A 24,588-nucleotide genomic window follows, 5' to 3' on the forward strand; every position below is an offset into this window, starting at 1 on the left:
TCCTGTCCAGGTTATACGCCCCCATGAGATCCAGTTTAGTAAACCACCTTTTAAGAGGTCAAGCAGTTTAGTGATAAGTGGAATTAGACAAATATTCCGCACCGTTATCTCATTCAGACCCCTATAGTCTATAAAGGGTCTGAGATCACCCTCTTTCTTCGATACGAAGAAAAAGCCAGCACCTGCCGGAGATGAGGATCGCCTGATAAACCCTTTCTTTAGGGACTCCTCAATATGCTCTTCCATGACCTTATTCTCATGCTCAGAGAGAGGATATACCCGACCTTTAGGTGGCATAGTCCCTGGTAGTAAATCAATCGCACAATCACAAGGGCGACGGGGAGGGAGTTTCTCGGCCTCTCTTTTAATCGAAGACCTGGGCTAAATCAGCATACTGTGGAGGCACTGAGGTAGAGAGAGGAGGGGCCAAGAGCAGGTTAAGTGAACAAACAGGATGCATAGGTATAAGACACTGTAATAGACCAATCTATAACGGGGTTATGATTTCTCAACCACAGAAACCCAAGGACTATAGAACATGAAGGGGAACTCAACACGTGAAATGCAATGCTTTCTCGGTGTAGGACCCTTACGGTGAGTTGCACCTCCTGAGTTTCGTGAGTCACCTTAGGGTTTGTGAGTGGCTTGCCATCGAGTGCTTTCACGGCTAGAGGTGAGACCTCGCGTACCAAGGTCATGGGGTGGTACTCCGCAAAGGACTGGTCTATAAAGTTGGTCTTGGTATGCATGGTCTCATCTTTAAAGATGAGGGTAACCGCTAGAAGCGGTCTAGAATATTTGTTGTGAGGGGATAACTCCATAACACCCAACACCAACCCCTCCTCTGGTCTTAGGTGCTGGCGTCTCCCTGCAAGTCAGGACATGTTGTCCTTATATGCCCCTTTTTGCCACAGTAGAGGCATAGGCCTTCTCTCTTTCTGCGTTGTTTCTCCTCTTCGGGTAGGTTCTGGTGGTGGACCACAGGGAGGCAAAGCAGGTAGAGAAGCATAGGGCAAGGTGGGCAAGGTTTGAACCTGCATCCAGTCATAAGACTGTCGCTGAAAGCATCACTCTCTAATGCCATTGTCTAGAACAATGCAATAGTCAATGAGATCATCTAATAAAACGGGTACCTCTCTGGATGCTATCTCATCGAGTAGGTAATCAGCTAATCTTACCTGAAAAGCGGTTACCAGAGAATCGTTATTCCATGCCACTTCCGCCATTCGAGTACGGAATTCTACCACTGTTCTGGAACCTTGTTTGAAGCGTAACAAGACTTTCCCAGCGGAAGCTATCCTACCAGGCATGTAAAATGTTCTCCGAAAGGACGACAGGAACTCTGTATAGGTGATGTTGGGACCAGATTCCCATATAGGATTTGCCCATGCTAAAGCCTTGCCAGAGAGGCGATTAATGGCAAAGACTATTTTTGTCTTGTCAGTAGGAAAGGAGCGTGGGTTCATAACCATGTGTATATCAACCTGGTTCAGAAACCCACGACAAAGGGCAGGATTACCATTATACCTTCGGTGTGGTGTCATGTGTACCGAGTAAGAGGAACTTTTCTGTACAGGCATGTTAACAGGGGCCAGCGGATTGGCTTCTTGTGCCCCCAGCTAGAGGTGAGCGGTGCGCTGCAGAATAGTCCAACGTCTGGGCGAACTGATCCAAGTGGTGGTCTTGGTCCTCCAGCTTGGATTTCTCAGCAGCTAACTGCAGCAAGATACTTAGAATGGTCGGGTTATGCAAAAAGTGATAGTCAAGGGAAACCGAGAGTTGGAATAACGAGAGGCAAAGCCAAATATCAGTAACCAGGAAATCCAAACAACAAGTGCAACACTCAATTGTAGACCACAACAGGGCACTGAGGCAAGGGAGAGGTTAGCTTATATACACACAGGGTGTGTCTGATTGGTTAATCTCCAATTAGTGTTAACCACAACACATGGGAGGAGTTTCTTCCCTCCCTTGTGGTCTCTGAGGTCATCACTGTGTGCCAGGTCACATGACCGGGTGCAGCACACACATAAGGAAGCTGCTCTGGAGCGTGCAGCGTCAGACACATTGCCAGTCTGGAGACCGGGACCAGATTACGCCGGTCGCTGTGATGAGGTAAGCAAGGTCGCCGTGAGTGGCGCGGGGGCAGGGGACCTGACATAATGATGCGCTTGCTTTCTAAGGACTGTCCCCTAGCACTCGTTGGTCCACTCCTCTCCTTACCTTCTTACTAGCAGCCAGAAGCTCCTGGTATATTGTCTGGGACAGAGAAAAGGTGTATGTAGTGAGTGTAGAAGAAGGTGGACATGCCACAGTGTTAGAGAGACTAAAGCAGCAAGAGTATTTGCATAATGCAAGTCAGCTTTACCTTAACTAATTTCATTGTAAGCCAGTCCACACGTTTTGTTCCCATACATCCCGCTTAACTTTCCATACTTAAGCAAGAGAATGTGAAAAGTGGACATTTTTTTTTCTTAAATCAGTGGGCCTATTCCATGGGCATGGGCCTGGAGCTGCAGCTCCATCAGCCCCTATGTTAATCCGGCCCTGTTGACATTGCGGGCTATGGCTACTCTGCGATCATCCTCCCTCTACGATCGTCATGCTCACCACAATTGTTGATTTTTTTTTATGTCAAGCCTCATAGACCGATTTCAGTAATATTATCTAGATGGGTCCGGTGGCTACTATCTCTGACCAGTTTTGATCAGCCACAGAGGGACTGCCTGGGCTGTCAGGCAGTCCCTAGGGACCCCATAAGTATTAAGGACAGCAGAGACTTCTATGCCGCCTGCTGGCATTTAGGACGACATAGAACGCCCACTGTTCTTAAGGGGTTAAGAGACTTATTGTGAGGTGCATATTCTTGTCTCTAATGTGAGGTGCCTATACTGGTCTCTGATCAGTTCTTTGTTTCTATGTTCTTTGCTGCTATAGAGTGAGTAAAAAAAAAAAGAAGGTTTAGGCAATATTTGAAGCCTCCTGTCATTATTCAAATTAAGATAATTGGTACACATGGCAGTATGGAAGATGCCACAAGCTTTTGCACAACTCTAAAAATGCAACCATCCCTGAAGGAGGCAGAACAATAACTGAGAATTTATATGTGGGCAGCAGGAAGGAGGTGGTGGCTACTAGGATTGTACCATCTATCCAATTGGGGGATCCAATATCCCATTGGCTATGGCTTACATGGACCATTACTACAACTATAGTTTTTAATCAACTGAATAAGGTAACATGAATGGAACAGACTGTTGCACTAGACTACTACTGAGAGTCATCCAAAATGAGCAATCCACACTTACTTCATCTTCAACTATCGCTCTCTTCTGGGCTGTCCAATTGTAATCTGGATAATGTGCGATGGTAGTGGCACTGCCGAAATCGCATAATTTAACAGTTCCTTGGTTACTAACAAGCAAATTCTCCACCTGTTTAAAAGAAAATTAATACAGCTCATATTTGTATATATCCAAACAGCCTGAGGGAAAGCAATGATTAAGTGCCTTGCACTAATATTTTAACAGGGTCAGTTGGATATTAATATAATGGATTTTTTTTTTACCTTTTGATATAACCATGTTTAGGCGATAGTCCCCTTTCTTTGTTTTATGCTTTACTAAAATTTCAAGGACATTGTTTATGCTATGGGGTTTTCCCAGTAAAAAATGTTTGGTTAGGCAGGAAATAACTGGGAAATCATGAGCTTCTAACAGAGATAAAATAATGCCAGTTAGGGAATGATGGACTGGATTTATGGCCCCCAAGATGTAGTAATCAAGATGTACCAATTGTTGTGGACATGAAATATCTTAAATTCTTTTAGTTAGTAAAAATGTCTATTTACTTTATATAGTTCTTGATCAGCATTTATCATTTCATATGATTTACCTAAAATGGCCGCTAGGGCCAGGGAGTTTCGCTTAGTCTTCGAATAACACCCTTACTAACAAGATGGCGCTGGAATCTGGGGGAGACCCGCAAGATGCCAGTGACATCACACCTGGTAGGACGAGCAATGAATCAACCACTTAACCCCTAACCAATAATTTATGCATAAATCAATGTTATCTCTGACAATGCTTATGATGTAATTTTGCTTTATAAGGGGCATGCCACCCCCCTCTAATAAACATTCCTCAAGTTCTTCATTAACCTGAAACTTGTGTCCGGTGTGAATTACTTCAGGGAGCATGCACGCTTTTGTTTCTTTAATTTGGTCAGGGGCAGATACACAAAATAATCAACTTATTGATTGATTTCCACTTCATTTGGCGCCCAACGTGGGGCCCCAGATTTGCCGGTTCGGAGGTCCAGAAACCAACGGACCGGAGCGGACCCCCGGAAAATGGCTGTATTCTCCTGTTTTGTGCCGGTCTGTCTCCGCATCCACTTCCGGCTTCCAGAAGGCTACAAGACAGGTAAATTCTTATCCGGTGCCTCTTTAAACACACCTGTCGATTGTCTATCTGCCTCTTGAGTGTTTGTATGCTTGTGTGTGATAGCCGGTGTATGTGGTTTGTCCTTTTTTTAAAAATTTAGCTTGACTGCCTAGCGGGCAGGGAACGCGACAGCCGGTAAAGGCTGGGGACCACCCTAGTGAGAGGGTTGGGGTTTTTCTGACAGCCGGTAAAGGCTGGGGACCACCCTAGTAAGAGGGTTGGGGTTTTTATTTTGTGACAGCCGGTAAAGGCTGGGGACCACCTGGTAAAGGGTGGGGTTATTGTATTATTATTATTGTGTTATTGTTGACGACCCGGTGAAGGGTTGGGTTACAGCCTAGAGAAAGGCTGGGATTATTCATGTATTGACCTGACTGGATCAAGGGTTATTTGCTGTGTTTCACTGTTTTATGCATATTGTTCTAATATGTACATAGCCATATTACTTTCTGCTATTTTGTGGATCCTGTTCAATTGCTGTTAAAGTGTGGGTACCCTAGGTGTGTGTGTGTGTGTGTGTTGTGTGGTTTGCTCTAGATTCTGGGGTTTACACGCATCTCTATGTATGTGATTTCTGTAAGGGTCTCTTGCTCAGTCTCGCCACGTTCATCTTCTCCATTGTACTATATCTCTCCTGTGCTTGCTGCCCAGAGCTGTGTTAGTCACCCACGCTTGCTCGTGCCGGTCCGTGACCACCATCTCGGGTGGGCGGACTCCCTGTGACTGGTCTACGTTTAGGGAAGACGCACAGGACCCCTAGTCCTCGTGGCAGTAGAGCACTGTAGGCTCTTCTTATTCTTCTTCTCCCTCCCTCTGTCTCTGTCACGTGGCGCTCTTTGTTTGGTTAAAATGGGTCAGGAACTAGTCCCGTACTCCCCTGCCACAGATCCAAGTTACCCGCTCATGGTGGTCGGCTCTGATGAGCCCGCCACTTCAGATCACGCCTATGCTGTGGGCGTTACCCTGGCAGCCTCCGGTTTCCATCCCACTACGTCACAGATGGTCACTCACCGTAATATTGTCACTGGCCTCCCTGCTCCTGGGCCCTCAGATATGCAAGCTCCCGCCTCCTTTGATGTAGCATCTTATCATGGTCTCCCGAACCCAGTCCCCCCAGAGGATGATAATGCACAAGGACACAACCAATTTCACCCTCAAGATAATAGGCCTTCACAAAGACCGGCCACCTCCGGTTTACACCTACAGGTGCCCCCTACCACTGAAGGTGCTCCACTGATGTACGTTACATTTAACCCATCGCAAGCTGCCACCTTGGTCACTTCCCTCCCTGACCCTGAAAAACAGCCCATGCCATTCTTTCGCAGAATGGCTCAGATACGCAAGACATATTCCGCTGCTTGGCGGGACTTCTACAGTTTGTGTGAAATTAAAGCTGGTGATGCTTACTGGCCAATCATGGCGAGGAGTTTTAATGATGCCCCTCTCACTACTGACATGGACTTCCAGTCCGGTATTACCTTTTGTGAACAGCTCCGTGCCTGGGCTCAAGACAAATTGGCTGATCAGACCACCTGTATAAATGATATTGTCCAGGACAAGCTCGAGTCTATAGAAAAGTACCACTCACGCCTAACCCAAACATTTTCTGACCTAGGCTTTAGTGTTTATAATAAAGCACACACTCAGATGTTGTCCGATGCCTTTGTGGCCGGTTTAAAAGAGAATATCCGTAAGGGCTTGGTACTCTCACGTCCTGAATACAGAATAATCCCCCTAGACACCCTCTTGTTGGTTGCTAAAGGTTTGGAGTCCGTGTTGCAGCCCACACAGAGGAGGAATAGCCCCTAATGCTCGCTGCCCGTGCTCCAGCTCCTGGGCCCGTCACTACTCCCCAGGTATACCCCGCACAACCACTAAATTTTACGCAGGGCCGGACCCCAACCGCACCCAGAACTTGTTTTAACTGCCATCAGATTGGCCACTTCAGAAGGGATTGCCCCCATCCCAGATACCTTAGGCCACAACTTCTCCAACCCTACTGCTGCTGACTTTGGATATTTTCCTCCAGGGTATTTACAACCACCACCGCCTCCACCTGTCCCATATTTTCCTGCTCCTGAGTATTCCCAAGCCACTCCACCACCCCCACCTGATGATGGGTATGGTGATAATGACCCTCAGGAAGCTCATTCTGCACCTACACAGAATCGCGCAGCCCGCCCTGCTCCCCAGACAAGTCTACCTTCAACCTCTACGCGACACTACACTGGTCCTGACCAGACAATAGGCAATTTATTGCAATAGGTAACAGGCAAGCCTGTATCCAGTACCCCTGCCATGGCAGTGTCTACAGGGGATGGGGGGGGGGGGGGCTCTTGCCACAGTAGTCCTCCCCGTGGAGGGACATCCTACTACCTTTTTAGTTGACACAGGTGCTGGCCCGCAGTGTTCTTAGAGAACAAGACCTGCCAGACCCATCCTGTTTATCAGATCTTGATGTTTCCTGTGTAGGTGTTGACAGTACTCCCCGCAGCAATCCATTAACTAAGCTCCTACGTGTAGGCTCTGATATCCTCTCACTGTTTGTTGTTTCCTCCACTTGCCCCATTAACCTTTTAGGTGCTGACATGTTGTCCCGCTTACAGGCCTCCATCACATTCACTGCAGATGGTCAGGTACAATTACTCACACCTCTATCACGCTTCTGTTCTCTGTTCCTTACCTCTACTAGTACACCTCACGTCCCCCAAAGAGGAATCAAGGGTCACGGTTACCCCCAGTGCTCTAGACAGAATCCCTACTAAACTTTGGTCCTCAGGCCCTGATGACATAGGCCGCCTGCGAGTCCCACCGGTGGTCGTCACCCTTCTACCAGGAGCCGCCCCCACCACGGAGACCACAGTACCCACTGAAACCTACACAGGCACTTGCCATCTCCAAACAAGTTGACAGCCTCCTAGCAAAAGGCGCCCTCATCAAATGTGTGTCACAATGCAATACTCCCCTGTTTCCTGTTAAGAAGAAGACAGAGAAGGGCCAACCTGACCAACACCGTATGGTCCAAGATCTTCGTGCTGTCAATGATGTCACTGTCCGAGACACAGCTGTCATCCCTAATCCACACACCTTACTGTCACAAGTTCCACCTACTGCCAGATTCTTCACAGTAGTTGATCTCGCTAATGCCTTTTTCAGTGTCCCACTGAATCCGTCCTGCCAACATCTATTTGCCTTTACTCATGACTGCCATCAGTACACATGGACGGTTATGCCACAAGGGCACAGAACTCCCCCACTCAGTTTGCAAAGGCCATGTCCACGGTCTTGGAACCTTGGCAGAAAGCACACAATGACGTGGTTCTACTCCAGTATGTTGATGACCTGTTCCTTTGTGCAGATGGCCTCTCTACTGCTGAACGAGATTCTGAAGATCTTCTTTGTTTCCTAGCTGACGAAGGTTGCAAAGCCTCCAAGTCAAAATTACAGTGGTGCCGGCCCTCTGTGGTCTTCTTGGGACATTGTCTTTCCCATGGCACCTGTCATCTTACCAGAAACAAAATCCTTGCTATTTTGAATTTGCCGCTTCCATCCACCCATCAGTCCCTGCATGCCTTCCTGGGCCTAATCACCTATTGCAGGTATTGGATTCCTGAGGCTTCACAACTCATGCAACCATTATATGATGCTCTGAAGAAAGAACCGTTCTCACTACCACCACATGCAGTTGCTTGTTTTTCCACTCTTCAGAAGGCGATTTCCTCCTCACCTGCTCTGGGCCTCCCCAACTATCAGTTGCACTTTAAACTGTTTGTTTCGGAAAAAATGGGCCACGCCTCGGGGGTCCTTACTCAGTCCCACGGTACACGTCAGAGACCGATTGGTTATTTCTCATGCATGCTAGACCTCGTTGCCAGGGGAAGCCCCTCATGTCTACGTGCTGTATTTGCTGCAAGTGCATTACTGGACAAGACCAATTACTTTGTCCTTGGACATCCCCTCACTGTCCTTGCTCCACATGACATTTCCGCTATCTTACAGCAGGTCCAGCCAAAGCATCTTTCCTCGCAGCGTCATCTCCGTCTCCAGACTTCTCTCTTACTGCCTGACAACATTACTCTTCAAAGATGTTACACCTTGAATCCGGCCACTCTTCTGCCACTTGCCAAGGGGGGAGTGCCACACTACTGGTACAGCTTAGACATCAACCCTGATGTCCGGATGGAGTTCCAAGTACCTACACCCGCAACTCCACATGATGAGCAACCTGAGAACCTGTTGCACTGTACCCTGTGGTTCAAAGATACTCCAGGACCTGACCCGTACTATGAGGAAGAGTTATTCCACTTGGTGGAAATACGAATTACACTGACAGATTTATTATGGGACTCCAGAGGCAACACATCTCTACCACCACAGGCAGCACACCTCTACCAACACTGGGATGTGGCTGTTCCTCATGTCTCATTCACCAAATCTTCAGAACGCTCATGGGAAGATTTGGGCCCACTGCCCAAATCCTGGAGCACCGCAACCCAAGAACAACTCACGTTGACGGGAGTTTATAAAAGGATCATGAACTGCAATACAGTCAGCTATCCTCGGTATCATACTGAGATATGCGAGGATCCCCCTCCCACGTGGCAAGACCTAGAGGCCCCCCATGATTGCTTTGAACAGATGAAGATGGAAACCACCCACTTACCAACCGTGCATGAAACCGCCTTACCAAATCCAGACTATACACGGTTTGTGGATGGCTCCCGATTTGTTGATGAACAGGGACAATACCATACTGGGTATGCAGTCACTACAGAAAGCCATATACTACAGGCTGCTGCACTCCCACCGTCAAAATCAGCTCAAGAGGCCGAACTAACAGCACTCACTGTGGCCTGTAAACTGTCTGAAGGTACACGTGTCAATATATACACAGATTCAATATACGCCCTGGGCGTAGCACAAGACTTTGTCCTGATTTGGAAAACCAGGGGTTTCCTTACAGCTACCGGCACTCCGGTGAAGCATGGGGCAGCTATTGAAGAACTAATGGATGCCCTGCTACTGCCTGAAAAGGTGGCTATATTGAAGGTGAAAGCACATGGCCGGTTGAACTCAATAGAAGACAAGGGCAACCATCTAGCTGACCAGGCTGCTAAAGAAGCAGCACGACAAGGATGGAAAGTGGACAGAAGAGTGGCCTCTGAAGAGACCCCTATTTACACTATGCAAACCCTACCTACAGATCTCAAGCTTCTCAGAGAACAACAAGCTGCAGCAACCCCTCAAGAAAGACAGAGTTGGAAGGACAAAGGGGCGATCCTCCGAAATGTCTATACCACCAACCTCAAGTTTTGTCTACCCAAAAATATGTATCCTGCAGTTATCCAATGGGCCCACGGACCAGCCCATCTGTCCAAGCATAGAGTAGGAATTGTATCCTTTCCTTTTTATCCTTTCCTTTATATTGGCACCTCTTGGAACGTTCTGCACCATTTGACCACAGCCCCAGAAACCAGCACGACTCCAGCTCCATTCTCCTGGACTCTACATACACAGGGATTTATCCAAGCTATGACGTGTGTGTGGTGTGTGGTGTGTGTGTCATCAAATTAAAGCCTCTTTGCCCACTAATAAAAACTGTATATAATATGTGTTCGTGCAAGAAACGAGAGAGATGCAAATTGCGGTGGAATACAAACAGCAAAAAATGCAAACACTGCCTGAGTCCTTAAAGGGACACTATAATCACCAAAACAACTACAGCTTATTTTATTTGTTCTGGTGAGTAGAATCATTCCTGTAACGGACTGTTTCAGCAGACAAGGGGTTAAAAACCGTTTAGGCGATAATCCCCTTTTCCATAGACCAGCAGCTACTGCAAGCACCAATCTCCCGAACTGCAAACTGTACAAATCTTCCAACTCCCGAACTGGAAACACACGAACCCTGGAATAGCTGAACAGGAAAAGCATATAATCCGCTTACACTCCTGGCAGACAGCATACAATCCAAGTCCTCCAATAACGAGACGACATTTCGTTTTGAGGGTCAAGCAGAATCTGAGGTGCTGGCACACCCAGCCAGTTTTTTATTACGGTTGTGCACATACAGGACACACCCAGGGGGAGGCATAAAATAACCAATCAAGTAACAGTACAACCCACACATCCCCTCCCCTCAGATAAGCAGTTAACATAATTATTACATAAAGTAAAAATACAGTTTCCACACATACTCTGTAACTTTAAAACCACACATCACATTCACATAAAAATGCATATCCACAATCAATCCATTAAGGGGAACAACATATTAAAAAATGGCATGAATCAGACCAGGGGTTCAAAAGTTAGTAAAAGTATATTTTGTTCCCCTGGCTGTCAGCATAGCAATCTGGCTCAGACCGGTTTTACAGGGGCCTCTATCCTGGAGACAAAGGGGGAAGTAATCCAATTATCCAGGGCTCCAGGCAGACTCCACTGAGCACATGGTTGCAAAAAGACATAAAACACTTTAAAATACAGAAAGTCACCTTTTACACATAACACACAGACATTTCACATATCCCCAGATAGCTGGGATCTGAACGCACAAAACTACCGAATAGCGCGCAGATCCTATTCACACAGTTCAATTGCCATGGAGCTAAAGTCTTTCCCATAGTCTTTCATTATATGAATAGGCTCCATGGCATAGCTATCTGGGGGTATCATCGCTCACACAGGGCAAGTACCGAATGGCCCCACTGTGTTTAAAGGGCCAGAATGAGTGACATGCACTCTGTTAGGGCCGATATGTTTTTTTAAAGGGCCCAATCACCCAAGGCCATAGTCCAAAGGCAGCAGGCGGGCAACCAGGCTTCTCCAGTTCACAGTGGCGAGGCTGTTTTCGCCACAATTCCCTTCAGGCGTTTTCGCAGTAAACACTTTATTTTATGAGAAACTGCAGTGTTTACATTACAGCCTAGTGGTAACTCCACGCCAGTCCAGCCATAAGATTTGCTTTTCCAACAGAAATCACAAATTTGCAGTGATGTTACCACAAAGGATTCTGGGTGGGCATTTGCAAATTAGCTCAACAAGAAATCACCTTTCTGCCTCATTCCATTTTAAAAATTGATTCCTTAGAGTCTGTGTTTGCTGTATACAACAACAGCTTTGAAACACAACTTAGGAAAAGTCAGTGAACCACTCATGGAGAGATGTTTTATTGCTAATGCAAATCATCAGCATGAGGTTGGTTACAGGCTTGCTATTAAAGCTTGGCAGTACTTGCAAAGTACCTAGAATGTTATGGTGGAGAAAAATTGTGATTGAAAATCCCTTCCACCTGAAGTCTGTGGATAGTCAATACGTTAAAGATCTGCACACCAGTCAAGCCATTAGACTTGCTTTTCCCACAGTAATTACAAATTTACAGTGATGTTACTACCGCAAAGGATTCTGTGTGGGCATATTTCTATGGGAAAAGCAAGTCTTATGACTTAACTGGTGTGCAGATCTTTGTTTAACATTGTTTTGAGTATATATGTATTTTACACCAAATTATTTTAGTGCATGTTGCTTATGAGCAAAAATACCTTTAGCTTTTTTTCTATAAAGTGCCATTTGGTCCCCAAAGACCTCAGCATCGTAAAGCTCCAAATATAAAGTAAAAACAAGCGTGTGGGAAGTGTTAATGTCACTTACTCTGTAGGCAGAAACATAACATGTGGAATGCACCTTAAAAGCACCCAAACCCTTTAATCTCAATGGAGCCTACAATGTAAAACATTTCCCATCTGCAGGAATGGTAACTTAAACATTGCAAGGTTTCAATACATATAGTGGCTCTGATGGGTGCAGCGTGGCATTTTGCTACGCATGCCAGAAGCCTCTCAATGGTTTCCTATGGGAAAGCACTGGATTGGCAGAGCTATCAGTTTCCATGATCTCAGCCAAGGAGGTGGAACCAGTACTGTGAGGGAGAAAAGGTAAGTAAAAATGAATTTTACTCCTTACAATGGTAGGAGAACTAAACATTTAATAGGGCTCCATAGCTTTAGGAATAAATAAAAAAAACATGTTTATATATTCCTTTGAACATACATGCAAAAAGTGGCAGACCGTGGACGTTTAAAGCACAACTCCTAGATGGAGCTTACAGTTTATCATGTAGGGCAGTAAGACATTTCTTCAAGCTCACTCGATGTACCAAACACATAAGCAACTATAGTGGTGCCAGTTTCTCAGTTTGACTTCAATTGTCTGAGACATGGGGAGAAGCAGGGCAACACAATTATTGGCACATGGTTCCATGTCTTGGTTGCCATAGTTAAACAACCTTTACAATGGGAAGGAGGAGATACAGAAGCAGTGTAAAGACTTTTGACCCAGTATGAATTGGTTGCACTACTTCTAACTATACAGAGAATCTGATATTTTATATCTCTCTTGGAAAACAACAAACATAAAAAAATGCATCAGAAACAAATGTGTGCATTCCTCTCCAAATGTTATTGTAATCGTAAATACATATGTGACTAAGCTAATAGATGCTTAAAAGATGATAACCATCCCGCGGGCTAGACCCTCTAGAGGGCCCCACTTACTACAGGGGCCTCCTTGCAAGGGGAGGGCACGCGCCACTGATTCTTTTATGCCCATATGCACCAAAGATGCATGATTTACCTCATACTTCATGTAGCGTTCTGATTATTTCTGCAAACCTCGAATCCCGAGTTGACAAACGGTTGCCGGCATTACCAACCAGTTCTCGGGAGATCGCTACAACGGCCTCAGATACAAGAGTGGGTTGTCTTTGACCGCCTTTATAGCTCATGTTTTAGATATAGTTATGTTAATGCTACCTGTGTATGCTATGGGAGTCGCCTTTGGCCTGACCGATGAGGAACACTAACTGCATAAATAAATAAAGGGGCAGGTCGGCCAGGAAGACTCAATTACAGAAGGTCATACCTGCCCACTGTCTATGTTTTTTCTCTTACCAAAATGTAAAATTGTGCAGTATATTTGTATGCCATGTATACATTGTTTTGACTGTTGCCGCTTACGTCAGCTGTCGTGGCTACGTAGGCTCGTTGTTATGTCATGCACAACTGAAAAAAAAGAATAAAAAAAAAAAAAATGATGATAACCATACCTTGAGGTCTCTGTGGATTATGGGAGGCTTTTGTTTGTGCATATGCTGAACTGCTCGACAGGTGTGGTAGAAAATCTTCAGTGCTGTATCACAGGAGAGAGGGCCTTTGGATTCCATTTTCTTTAGAAATTCTACAAGTTGCCCTGCAATAAAATTTGAGACATGCTAAAAATGAAGTCATTGTAGAAAGAACAACTACAAAACAACACAAATAGGAACCATATCAAAACAGTAGCTTTTATTAAAATCATGGTCACTAACAGATAGCTGAAGACATGTCATGTCAAGTTATAATTTCTAATTTCAAAAACCGCATGAGAGCTACTTGCTGGCTGCCTTTCTACCAGACGATTAGATTATGAAATATGATTTTAATACATACATTCCATACACATCTATGCTCTTTAAAGAGATACAGTTAGCAAATATATTTTAATTATATAGATAATCACAATAAAGACATTTTAAAAAACTCGCTCCCAGGATAAGGCTCCATCGTTCAACAGCCACTAGTTCTGGTCTGAAGTCTGATCTTATTCCATTAACTCTTGTTCAGTAGACATTTATGGGATATAAGTATCTTCTTATTCACCAGCAGAAGTTTTACTCTCCACTTAGATTAAGTGAAACTGCTCTATAAACAGACAGCACCCATAACACAGCTGCATTCAGTTTGAAATTCAGTCAGTTCACAGATTTGTGAACTGCCTTATAGCCATGGGCGTCTGCCGGGGCTTCACCGCCCCCTTGGATTTTTCAGCTTGTGACAGTATTTTTTGAGATTGAGAATACACTGCAATACCGAGGAAACTACATCTTATCTCTGCTTCTCTCTCCTGACTGAAACCGCAGGGGAGCAGCACAGAGTGCCGCTAGAAACTCCCATACTGCAGAGACAGCCTACAGATCAGGCAAGTGAGGCATGGGGCAGACTACGGATCAGGCAAGTGAGGCATGGGGGGCAGCATACAGATCATGTAAGTGAGGCATGGGGGGCAGCCTATAGATCAGGCAAGTGAGGCATGGGGGCAGCCTACAGATCAGGCAAGTGAGGCATGGGGGGGCAGCCAACAGATCAGGCAAGTGAGGTACACTTTCTCCGGGTTCTCCCGCTTACACAAGGAACGTTCTTCCTGCCAGGTACCTCCTCCCTGCCTCTCGCCCTCTCACTCCTTTAACTAAGGGCTTTTGGGCCGGTGAGGGAGATCTTTGATCACCCCACAGGCCCAAGAGGGCCCACTGGCAGAAAACAGGACCGGCTCTCCGTGGGCCGGCAGGGTATATCAAAGAATCTCCAATGTCGGCCGAGCACATGAGCATCGCTGTGGGGCCCTCAGGCAACTGCCCAGCGTGCCCATGCGGAAAGACGGCCCTGAGAGTAGGCACAGATTATGCACAACAATCTTCACAACTTTCCCACCAAATACTTTGCCCTGGCAGTCAATTTCACAACTTTGTGGGGATTGGCATCCCAAGATTTATTTCCTCTAAACTTGGAGGGAAGTTAAATCTCAATATACTTTATCATCTCCTGAAAGATCTCTATTTTATCCTATGACCAATAACACATTGTTGCTTTTGATGTAAAAAACAGATCCAATTTTTATCTTGTAATACCTTTTTTATTGGACTTACAGCTAGAGTGAAAGTGGACACCTGGATCTTCGGGTTCGCGGAGTAAGGCCAAACTTCATCAAAAAGTTCGAGTTCGGCCTCGAACTTAACCCGAACCCCAACCCCATTAAAGTCAATAGGGACCCGAACTTTTAGACTTTTTTATTGGACTTACAGCTACAGTTGAGCGGACACCTGGATGTTCGGGTTCGCCGAGTTTCGGCCACACCTCGGCAAAAAGTTCGAGTTTGGCCTCTAACTTGACCTGAACCCCATTGAAGTCAATAGGGACCCGAACTTTTGGGCACTAAAATGCCTCTAAAAAAAGTCCAGGAAAGGGCTAGAGGGCTGCAAAAGGAAGTAAAATGGGATTAAGAGTAGGACAAGTGCCCTGCAAACAAATGTAGATAGGGAAATCACTTAAAATAACAAAAATAAAAAAATACAGCTGAGCCATAAAATAGCACTAGATGGAATCTTTGATTTTAGCTTTGGAAGAACATAAATCAAAATCTAAAGCATGGCTGTCAGGAGGATCACCAGAATTATCCATTTGAGAGAGGATTGGAGTGCAGGGTATTATCTTTCATTGTTCAAACTGAGCTCAACCCCTGTAGCATGGAGAAAAGGCATTCACAAGCCTTTGCTATTGTGTACATAGTTTATACTAAGTGACCCATACATTGAGAAGGCGGTGACCGTGGTGGTGTAGGTGGAAGCGGCATTGGAGGAGGAGGAGGTAGCCAACACTGTTTTTGATTGTTTTTTTTTGGTTTGGTTTTTTAATTGGGGTAGCCCCCAAAATATTGCGACATATAAAAAAAAAAGAAAACAAAGAATAAGTGCACTTGAGTATAACAATGGCTGGGTGAGGCCGGTATAAATGTCTATTCTGCACAAGGTACAGAAAAGTCTGGTGGGATCCATGCCTGGTTCATTTTAATAAATGTGAGCTTGTCCACGTTGGCTGTGGACAGGCGGCTGCGCTTGTCTGTGATAATGCCCCCTGCAGTGCTAAACACACGTTCAGACAATACACTGGCTGCAGGGCAGGCCAGCACCTCCAAGGAATAAAGGGCAAGCTCAGGCCATGTGCCCAATTTGGAGACCCAGAAGTTGAATGGGGCAGACCCATCAGTCAGTACGTGTAGGCGTGTGCACACGTACTGTTCCACCATGTTGCTGAAATGCTGCCTCCTGCTAAGACGTTCCAGATCAGCTGGTGATGCTAGTTGTTGTGGCGTGCTGACAAACCTTTTCCACATTTCGTCCATGCTAACCCTGCCTTGTGAAGTGCTGGCGGTGCCCCAGCTGCGTTGGCGACCTCTTCCTCCTCCTCTGCCTTCGCCTTGTGCTTTCCCGGTGTCAGTTGGGAATACCCTCAGCAGTGCGTCTACCAGCGTGTGCTTGTAGTCGCGCATCTTCCAATCACGCTCCAGTGAAGGAATTAAGGACGGCACGTTGTCCTTGTAACGGGGATCCAGCATGGTAACCACCCAAGTAAGGCCACCCTAGTAAGCACAAGTTAGAATGTGGGCAAATCAGCAGTCGTTGCGCAGGCACTTTGGTGACTCTAGATAACCTCGGGCCAATCGCACGTCCCCATGACGGCGACGACGCATTTGGATGTCTGCCCTATCAACTTTCAATGTTACTTTCTGCGCCAACCATGGTGACAACAGGTAACGTGGAATCAGGGTTCGATTCTGGAGAGGGAGCCTGAGAAACTGCTACCACATCCAATGAAGGCAACAGGCGCGCAAATTACCCCCTCCCGACAAGGGGAGGTAGTGATGATAAATAACAATACAGGACTTTACAAGCCCTGTAATTGGAATGAGTACACTTTAAATCCTTTAACGAGGATCTATTGGAGGGCAAGTTTGGTGCAGAGCGACTGACGTGTGCGTGCTGCAGCTGAAATTCCACTATCGCTTGCTGCTGCTCGCACAGTCCCTCCAGCATGTGCAAGGTGTAGTTCCAGCTTGTGGGCACGTCGCATATGAGGTGGTGAGCGGGAAGGCCAAAGTTATGCTGCAGCGCAGACAGGCGAGCAGCAGCAGGGTGAGAACGCCGACAGAGCGCACAGCTGCTACAGTGAAACTGCGAATGGCTCATTAAAATCAGTTATGGTTCTTTTGGTCGCTCCATCTGTTATTTGGATAACTGTGGTAATTCTAGAGCCAATACATGTCGACGAGCGCTAGGGGACGGCCGCTCCGCTTTTGCACCCTGCTCCCTCTTATGCTGTGCTGGTGCCTCTGTGAGACCACCACCTCTTCATCTAAACTTCACAAGTCACTCGCATGACCTTGATTCCATGTGGGGTCTAGGACCTCATCATCCTCCACATCATCTTCCACCCACTCCTCAACTCTGCCCTCCTTGCCGGTCTGCACACTGCAGAAAGCTACAGCAGTTGGCACTTGTGTTTTTCCAGCATGTAAAGTCTGCAAAGGACATATGGAAATTGTTTTAGAAGTGTATCCAGGCAACAGTTTTCCCTGTAAACGGACATCTCAGTTTGACTTGTGAGGGTATTGCCCCAGAATTACAATATTGTTTAAGTACCTCTGTGGTGGAATCTCGGTAAAAATAAATTTAGTAGGCCGAGATTACCACGTGGCATGTGTACGTGCATATGCTGACGTATCGATCAGTTGGTTGCACAAGGCAAGATACGATCAGTAGTGTACGGAGCATGTGCAAGAATACAGGATGTAGTATTCCCCCTCCTCCATTGTGCTGGACAAGCCATGCGGTCAAACAGGAAGTTAATTCTTATTTGTGTTGATTGGTTAAGAGAATGTGCGGGTGGAGCTTAATATGGGAGGAGTTATGTGCCTATATAAGGAGCCTGCACTATTGTCCGGGGCTCAGAACTTGCTGTATTTTGGTGACGTTAGTCCCTCTGAGTCCCGATCGGTGATCCAATAAAGAATCTCTTCCTTCCTGAAGAAACCTGTGTCCATCTCTCTGTGCTTGGCTTCCGTCAGTTTCTCCGGTATCATTTGGTGCATTGGCCGGGAAGCTCATCGTTCAACGGTAGCTGAGAGGCAGAGGCGTGAGACGGTCCATCTTTGCCCACGTTCTCTACGGCTGCACCCCTGAACTTCTGCGTGGACCTCCCTTCGTCTCGGCGCCACTGGTCTGTTGTCCAGGAGATCATCGGCCTCTACGTGAGAAGTGCTGGGGTGTCCCCGTCGATGAGTGTGAACTCAGGTTCAGGAACGAGGAGGTAAGACAACTGCTGTTTTAGACGGCAGGACCCACTAGGGGTATACCGATTGTGCGGTAGGCCCAAAGGGGTTTTGAATCTGTGTATCTGCCCCCTCTGTCGGAGGGAAGGAGCGAAGGTGCACCGCTCGATCGAACGCTCTTTAGTCAGACCGTTTGATTTTGTTAGTCAGGCGGGGCTCTGGTGTAAATAGCCCTAGCCGGACACCGGTGTCTTGTCTAGACTAGTGTTCTAGGGTGTATATTTTGTTCGCTAGGTCGGAGGGACCGGGAGACTAAGCGGCGTCTGTGTAAATTCGGTTCGCTAGATCTCATCCTATCTGGGCTAAGTGGGAAGGCGTGTAAATTTGGAACCCACTAGACTTTTGATAGTGCGACTAAGAGGCGTCTGTGTAAATTCGGTCCTCTAGCTCGCTATATATGTGGTGATTGGGCAGTGTGGCTAACCAAAACGTATGTAGATTGTTTTTAGGTAGTCCATTCAAGGTACTGGCCAATAGTTTAGTTGGGAATTGTAAATGTGTTAAAGATTGTTAGTAAAGTGTATATCTTGTTAGATAGCGCGAGCTCAGCCGTCTAGCGAGAGGGTTAATAGTGTGTTGCTGTATTATAGTGCACGGTACCATAACCCTGTATATTTACTGACACTGTATATAAGTACTAATCATTGTCGTCCATTGCATGTTTAACACCATAACCACTAATAATTGTATTGTGACCTTAACTTGTGCTTTGACCTATGCTAACCGTACTGTAACCGCTATTTGTAAAAGACGATGTTACTGGGGTGTGTTATAGACGGGTAATTCGTATATAGAGAATTATAGCGTGGGTGACTGTATAGTTACGCCAAAGGGCATAATATTGATTATCTAGTGACTGGTGTAACAGCTGTGTGTGTACGGGAATTCCCTGAGTGTTTATTGTGTTATTGTGTACGTTTCACTTGGTAACCGTACCACGTGGTGCTGTTGCCAGAGGAAACGGGTGTGACTGTTGAATAGTACGCGTGTATAGTATTCGTTGTCGACGACGTTCCATTGTTAAGTATGGGTGCGTCGCAGTCAACGATCCCGGATCCCTTAGGTTGTATGGTGAAGAATTTTAAAAAGGGATTTAAAACTTGTGATTTTGGGGTTAAGATGTCTCCTGTACGTTTGGTCACTTTGTGTACTAGGGAGTGGCCTACTTTGGTTGCGGCATGGCCGCCACGTGGCAGTTTGGATCCAACTCTGGTACAGCGCTTACACGTGGCTGTATCAGGTAGGCCTGAACTTTACGGCCAGTTTCCTTATGTTGATTGTTGGAGACAGGCCGTAAATGACTCGCCAAAATGGCTCCGGACATGCCACGAGGAGCAGTGTCGCCTCATGGTAGCTAGGACTTGTTCGTCCACTAGGACTGGTGTTAGGCCCATTTTGGACACGCCCCCTGAGTCCGAGATCCCTTTGCCGCCCCCTTACTTTCCGTTAAGAGGAAGTGACGCAAACGCAGGAAGTCCTGCAGCCCTCCCCTCATTACCCCCATCCACTTCCGCTTCCTCCTCCAGTACAGGATCCACCCCCCCTCGTACTAAATCTCCCCTTCCGGAATCAGAACCAACCCCCATTAAAAACGAATATCCTGATTTGGCGCCACTTCAGACTTCCGGTCAAGCTTCATCTAGCTCGGCTCGAAGTGTTCTATTTACAACCTTTTCCCAAAACCAAGCTCCCACATCCCCATACCCCTATTTCTCCCCGACTGGAACCTATGACTGACGCCCCTCCACGTAGCCCCATACAGACCCGACAGTTGACCGGTGCCCAACAATTAAGACACTATCAGATGCCTCTTCGTCTGAATCCTGGGCCAGCCTATATCGATGCCGCAGGCCAAATGGCACATGCTGACCCAGTCTTTGTATATGTCCCATTCACGACAACCGATCTTTTAAATTGGAAGACCCACAATTCCTCGTATACTGAGAAACCACAAGCTATGACTGATCTGTTCACCTCAATAATACAGACACATAACCCGACATGGGCTGATTGCCAGCAGTTATTAATGACTTTGTTTAACAATGAGGAAAGGACAAGAATAAATCAAGCAGCCATTAAAGCACTAGAGGATAAAGCCCGTACTTTAAACCAAGCCAATCCATCAGCATGGGCCGCAACACATTATCCCAACACCGATCCCGATTGGAACGTAAATGGTGCTGATATGGCTCAACTCAGAGCCTATAGAGACGCTATAATTGCTGGCATGAAAGTCGGAGGAAAGAAAGCCATTAACATGTCGAAGACAGTTGAGGTGATTCAGAAAAGCGATGAAGCGCCCAGTGTCTTTTATGACCGATTATTGGAGGCATACCGCTTGTATACCCCCTTTAATCCGGAAGACGCAGATAATTCCCTAATGGTGAACTCTGCCTTTGTCAGCCAAGCTTACGGAGATATTAAGCGCAAGCTACAAAAGTTAGAAGGGTTTGCAGGTATGTCAATCACCCAACTAATGGAGGTAGCGAATAAGGTTTATATGAATAGGGAAACAGAAAGTAAGAAAGAGGAAGAGCGCAAGATGCGTAAAAAGGCTGATATGCTAGCGGTAGCGATCGCAGGCGTAGATAGACGGGGCCCAGATAGAGGCGATAGTAGATGGAATGAGGAACCTCTAAGTAGAAATCAGTGCGCATACTGTAGGGAAGAAGGGCATTGGAGAAATGAGTGTCCTCGAAGAGAACAGTGTGAGAAAGACAGACCTAGGACAGGTTACGGAAACTTTAGAGGCAGAGCGAGAGGTAGAGGAGGCCCCGGAGGGAGTAATGGTAATAGAGGGAGTAATGGGAACAGAGGAAGTGTTAGGGAAGACAGGTATATTCCAGCAGCGCAAAGGTCCCGCGATAGAGAAGGTAGGGACTTTGTAGGATTGGCTGACACGGTCATGGAGGACTATTGATACCGACCGGGCTCCATCCCCCTTGGTCGAGCAGAGCCTATGGTCGATGTATCAATAGGGGGGAAAAGGAGTGCGTTCATGATCGACACTGGTGCTGAACATTCAGTGGTGACTAATCTAGTTGCTCCTCCATCTGGAAGGACTATTACTGTGATAGGAGCAACTGGAAGAAGTGCTGAAAAACCGGTTCTTAAAAGTCGACTCTGTACATTGGGAGGCCACGTAGTAAAACATCAATTCCTTTATATGCCTGAATGTCCAGTCCAATTGCTGGGACGTGATATGCTATCAAAATTACAAGCGCAGATTACGTTCCTACCAAATGGAACAACATCTTTAAAGTTTAATGGACCTTCAGGTATTATGACATTATCCGTACCAAAGGAAGAAGAGTGGCGACTTTATACAGCGTTGACTAGCCAAAACCCTAGGAGTGATGAGACATTATTTAACATACCAGGAGTTTGGGCAGAGAACAACCCACCAGGACTGGCCCGCAATATTCCACCTATAAAAATTGAACTAAAACTTGGGGTTTATCCAGTGAGCCTAAGACAATACCACATCCCGCAGAAGGTTAAGAAGAACATCCAATCCTATCTGGATAAGTTCATACGGTATGGTATCCTAAAATTCTGTACTTCCCCCTGGAACACCCCATTGCTGCCTGTTCAAAAGCCCGGTACAGATGAGTATCGACCTGTGCAGGACTTGAGAGCAGTCAATGATGCGGTTGTTAGTATACATCCAGTTGTACCCAATCCATATAACCTGCTTGCTTTAATTCCGGGCGGGGCTACTTACTTTACAGTCTTAGACCTCAAAGATGCCTTCTTTTGCCTCCGAATTGCCGCAGAAAGTCAATGTATCTTCGCTTTCCAATGGGAGAACGCTGTAACGGGCTCAAAACGCCAGATGACTTGGACAAGACTGCCCCAAGGGTTTAAAAATTCACCTACCCTATTTGGTACAGCCCTAAGTCAAGATCTACTGGATTTCGAGTCCATCCCAGGAGAGTGTGTATTGTTACAATATGTAGATGACTTGTTGATAGCAGCAGTTACAAAAGAAATCTGTCAGCAAGCAACGCACGATCTACTACACATTCTCTGGAAGGCAGGATACAAGGTGTCTAGAAAGAAGGCTCAGTTGTGTTTGCCAACTGTCAAATATCTGGGATTCCATATCTCTGAAGGTCAAAGAATTATGGGGCCAGAGAGAAAAGAAGCTGTCTGCCAAATACCAATACCCAAGAATAGAAGACAAGTGCGAGAATTCTTGGGGGCAGCAGGCTTCTGTAGGATATGGATTCCCAGCTATGCGATACTGGCAAAACCTCTGTACGCAGCTATCAAAGGTACAGAGCACGACCCCTTCTTATGGACCCAAGAACAGCAAACGGCATTTGAAGATGTGAAGAAGGCTTTGATGAGTGCCCCAGCATTAGGTCTACCTGATCACACACGACCATTCTACTTATATGTACACGAGCAAAGAAGAATGGCTGTGGGAGTATTGACACAGTACTTGGGATCATGGCAAAGACCTGTTGCCTACATGTCTAAGCAATTGGATGCAGTGGCCAGCGGACTTCCACCTTGTCTAAGAGCCGTAGCTGCAGCCGCCCTGCTAGTAGCTGAAGCCGATAAACTCACTCTGGGTCAAGAACTTTATGTACGAGTCCCACATGCAGTACAGACGTTGTTGGATTACAAAGGAAATCATTGGTTTAGTAACAGCCGTATGACCAAGTATCAAGCAATGTTGTGTGAAAACCCAAGAGTGCATTTAGAGACTGTAAACACCTTAAATCCAGCTACCCTTTTGCCACAACCTACTGAAAGTCAACATGATTGTTTGGAAGTAATGGATGAAGTATTCTCAAGTAGACCAGATCTTCGTGATTTTCCCATCCAGAACCCCGATGTTCAATATTACACCGACGGCAGTAGTTATGTGAAAGAAGGGATCCGCTATGCAGGATATGCAGTAACAACAATAGACAAGGTGATAGAAGCTCGGCCACTGGCGAAAGGAACATCAGCACAAAAGGCAGAATTAATAGCACTAACACGAGCGTTACAATTGGCTGAAGGTTTAAGAGTGAATATCTATACGGACTCTAAGTATGCGTTTTTAACCACTCATGCCCACGGAGCTTTGTATAAAGAAAGAGGACTACTGAATTCAGAAGGCAAAGAAATCAAATACGCAGTTGAAATCCTACAACTATTGGAAGCAGTGTGGGAGCCGAAAGAAGTCGGTATCATACATTGTCGAGCGCATCTGAGAGGAGATGGTGATGTAACCAAGGGAAATCGGATGGCAGATAGTGCAGCCAAGCGTGCTGCTGAATCAGGAAGACAGGAGTACGTGGGGCATATAGCTGCTCTTATACCAACTCCACTGTCCCAATGGACTCCAGTTTATACAGCTCAAGAAGAGGAGTGGTTAAAGACTGAACCAGGAAAGTATTTGGAGAACAAGTGGTATCAGCTAGAAGATGGAAGAATAGTCATACCAGCATCACTAGCGGTAGAAATTGTCCAAAATTATCACAACGGGACACATTCTGGGAGAGACAGTACTGAAGAATCTCTCAGAAAACATTTCTACATACCAAGATTGTCCAACTTGACTCAGGCCATTGTACGAAGATGTGTAACGTGTGCTAAAAATAATGCAAGACAAGGACCAGTAAAGCCACAAGGAGTCCAGTTTATGGGGGGACTCCCCATGTCCGATCTACAAATAGACTTTACAGTGATGCCTAAATCGGGTGGACATCGTTACCTGCTGGTAATTGTGTGCACCTATTCAGGCTGGGTAGAAGCATGTCCTACTCGTACAGAGAAAGCAGGAGAAGTTGTGAGATTCCTGCTACGAGAAATAATACCCCGATATGGACTACCCTGTTCTATAGGATCGGACAATGGTCCAGCTTTTGTTCATCAGTGCCTACAACAACTGACTCATATGCTTGGTATAAAGTGGAGGCTTCATACTGCATATAGACCCCAGAGTTCTGGTAAGGTAGAGAGAATGAATAGAACTATTAAGAACCAGTTGGCTAAAATGTGTCAGGAAACCCAACTTAAGTGGAACGTTCTCTTACCCATAGCTCTATTGCGAATCCGCAGTACCCCTACCAGAAGGATGGGCCTCTCTCCTTTTGAAATTATGTATGGGCGACCACCTCCCGTACTTGGTAACTTAAGGGGGGATTTGAGTCAGTTGGGAGAAGGAA

At 46.2% G+C, this 24,588-nt stretch overlaps 1 protein-coding gene across 2 annotated transcripts in view; it reads right to left on the reverse strand.

Annotated features, from left to right (window-relative positions):
* The window catches only part of GAK (cyclin G associated kinase), a 621,278-nt gene that overhangs the window by 535,310 nt on the left and 61,380 nt on the right, over window positions 1–24,588 (reverse strand). For both annotated transcript variants that reach the window (XM_063455510.1, XM_063455509.1), the window contains exons 5-6: window positions 13,548–13,690; window positions 3,309–3,434 (exon numbers count right to left, since the gene is read on the reverse strand). In XM_063455510.1, coding sequence (XP_063311580.1) covers window positions 3,309–3,434; window positions 13,548–13,690 — 269 coding nt within the window. The remainder of the gene's footprint in view (window positions 1–3,308; window positions 3,435–13,547; window positions 13,691–24,588) is intronic.

The sequence above is a fragment of the Pelobates fuscus genome, chromosome 5 (assembly GCF_036172605.1).
Source record: "Pelobates fuscus isolate aPelFus1 chromosome 5, aPelFus1.pri, whole genome shotgun sequence".
NCBI classification, from domain to species: Eukaryota; Metazoa; Chordata; class Amphibia; order Anura; family Pelobatidae; genus Pelobates; species Pelobates fuscus.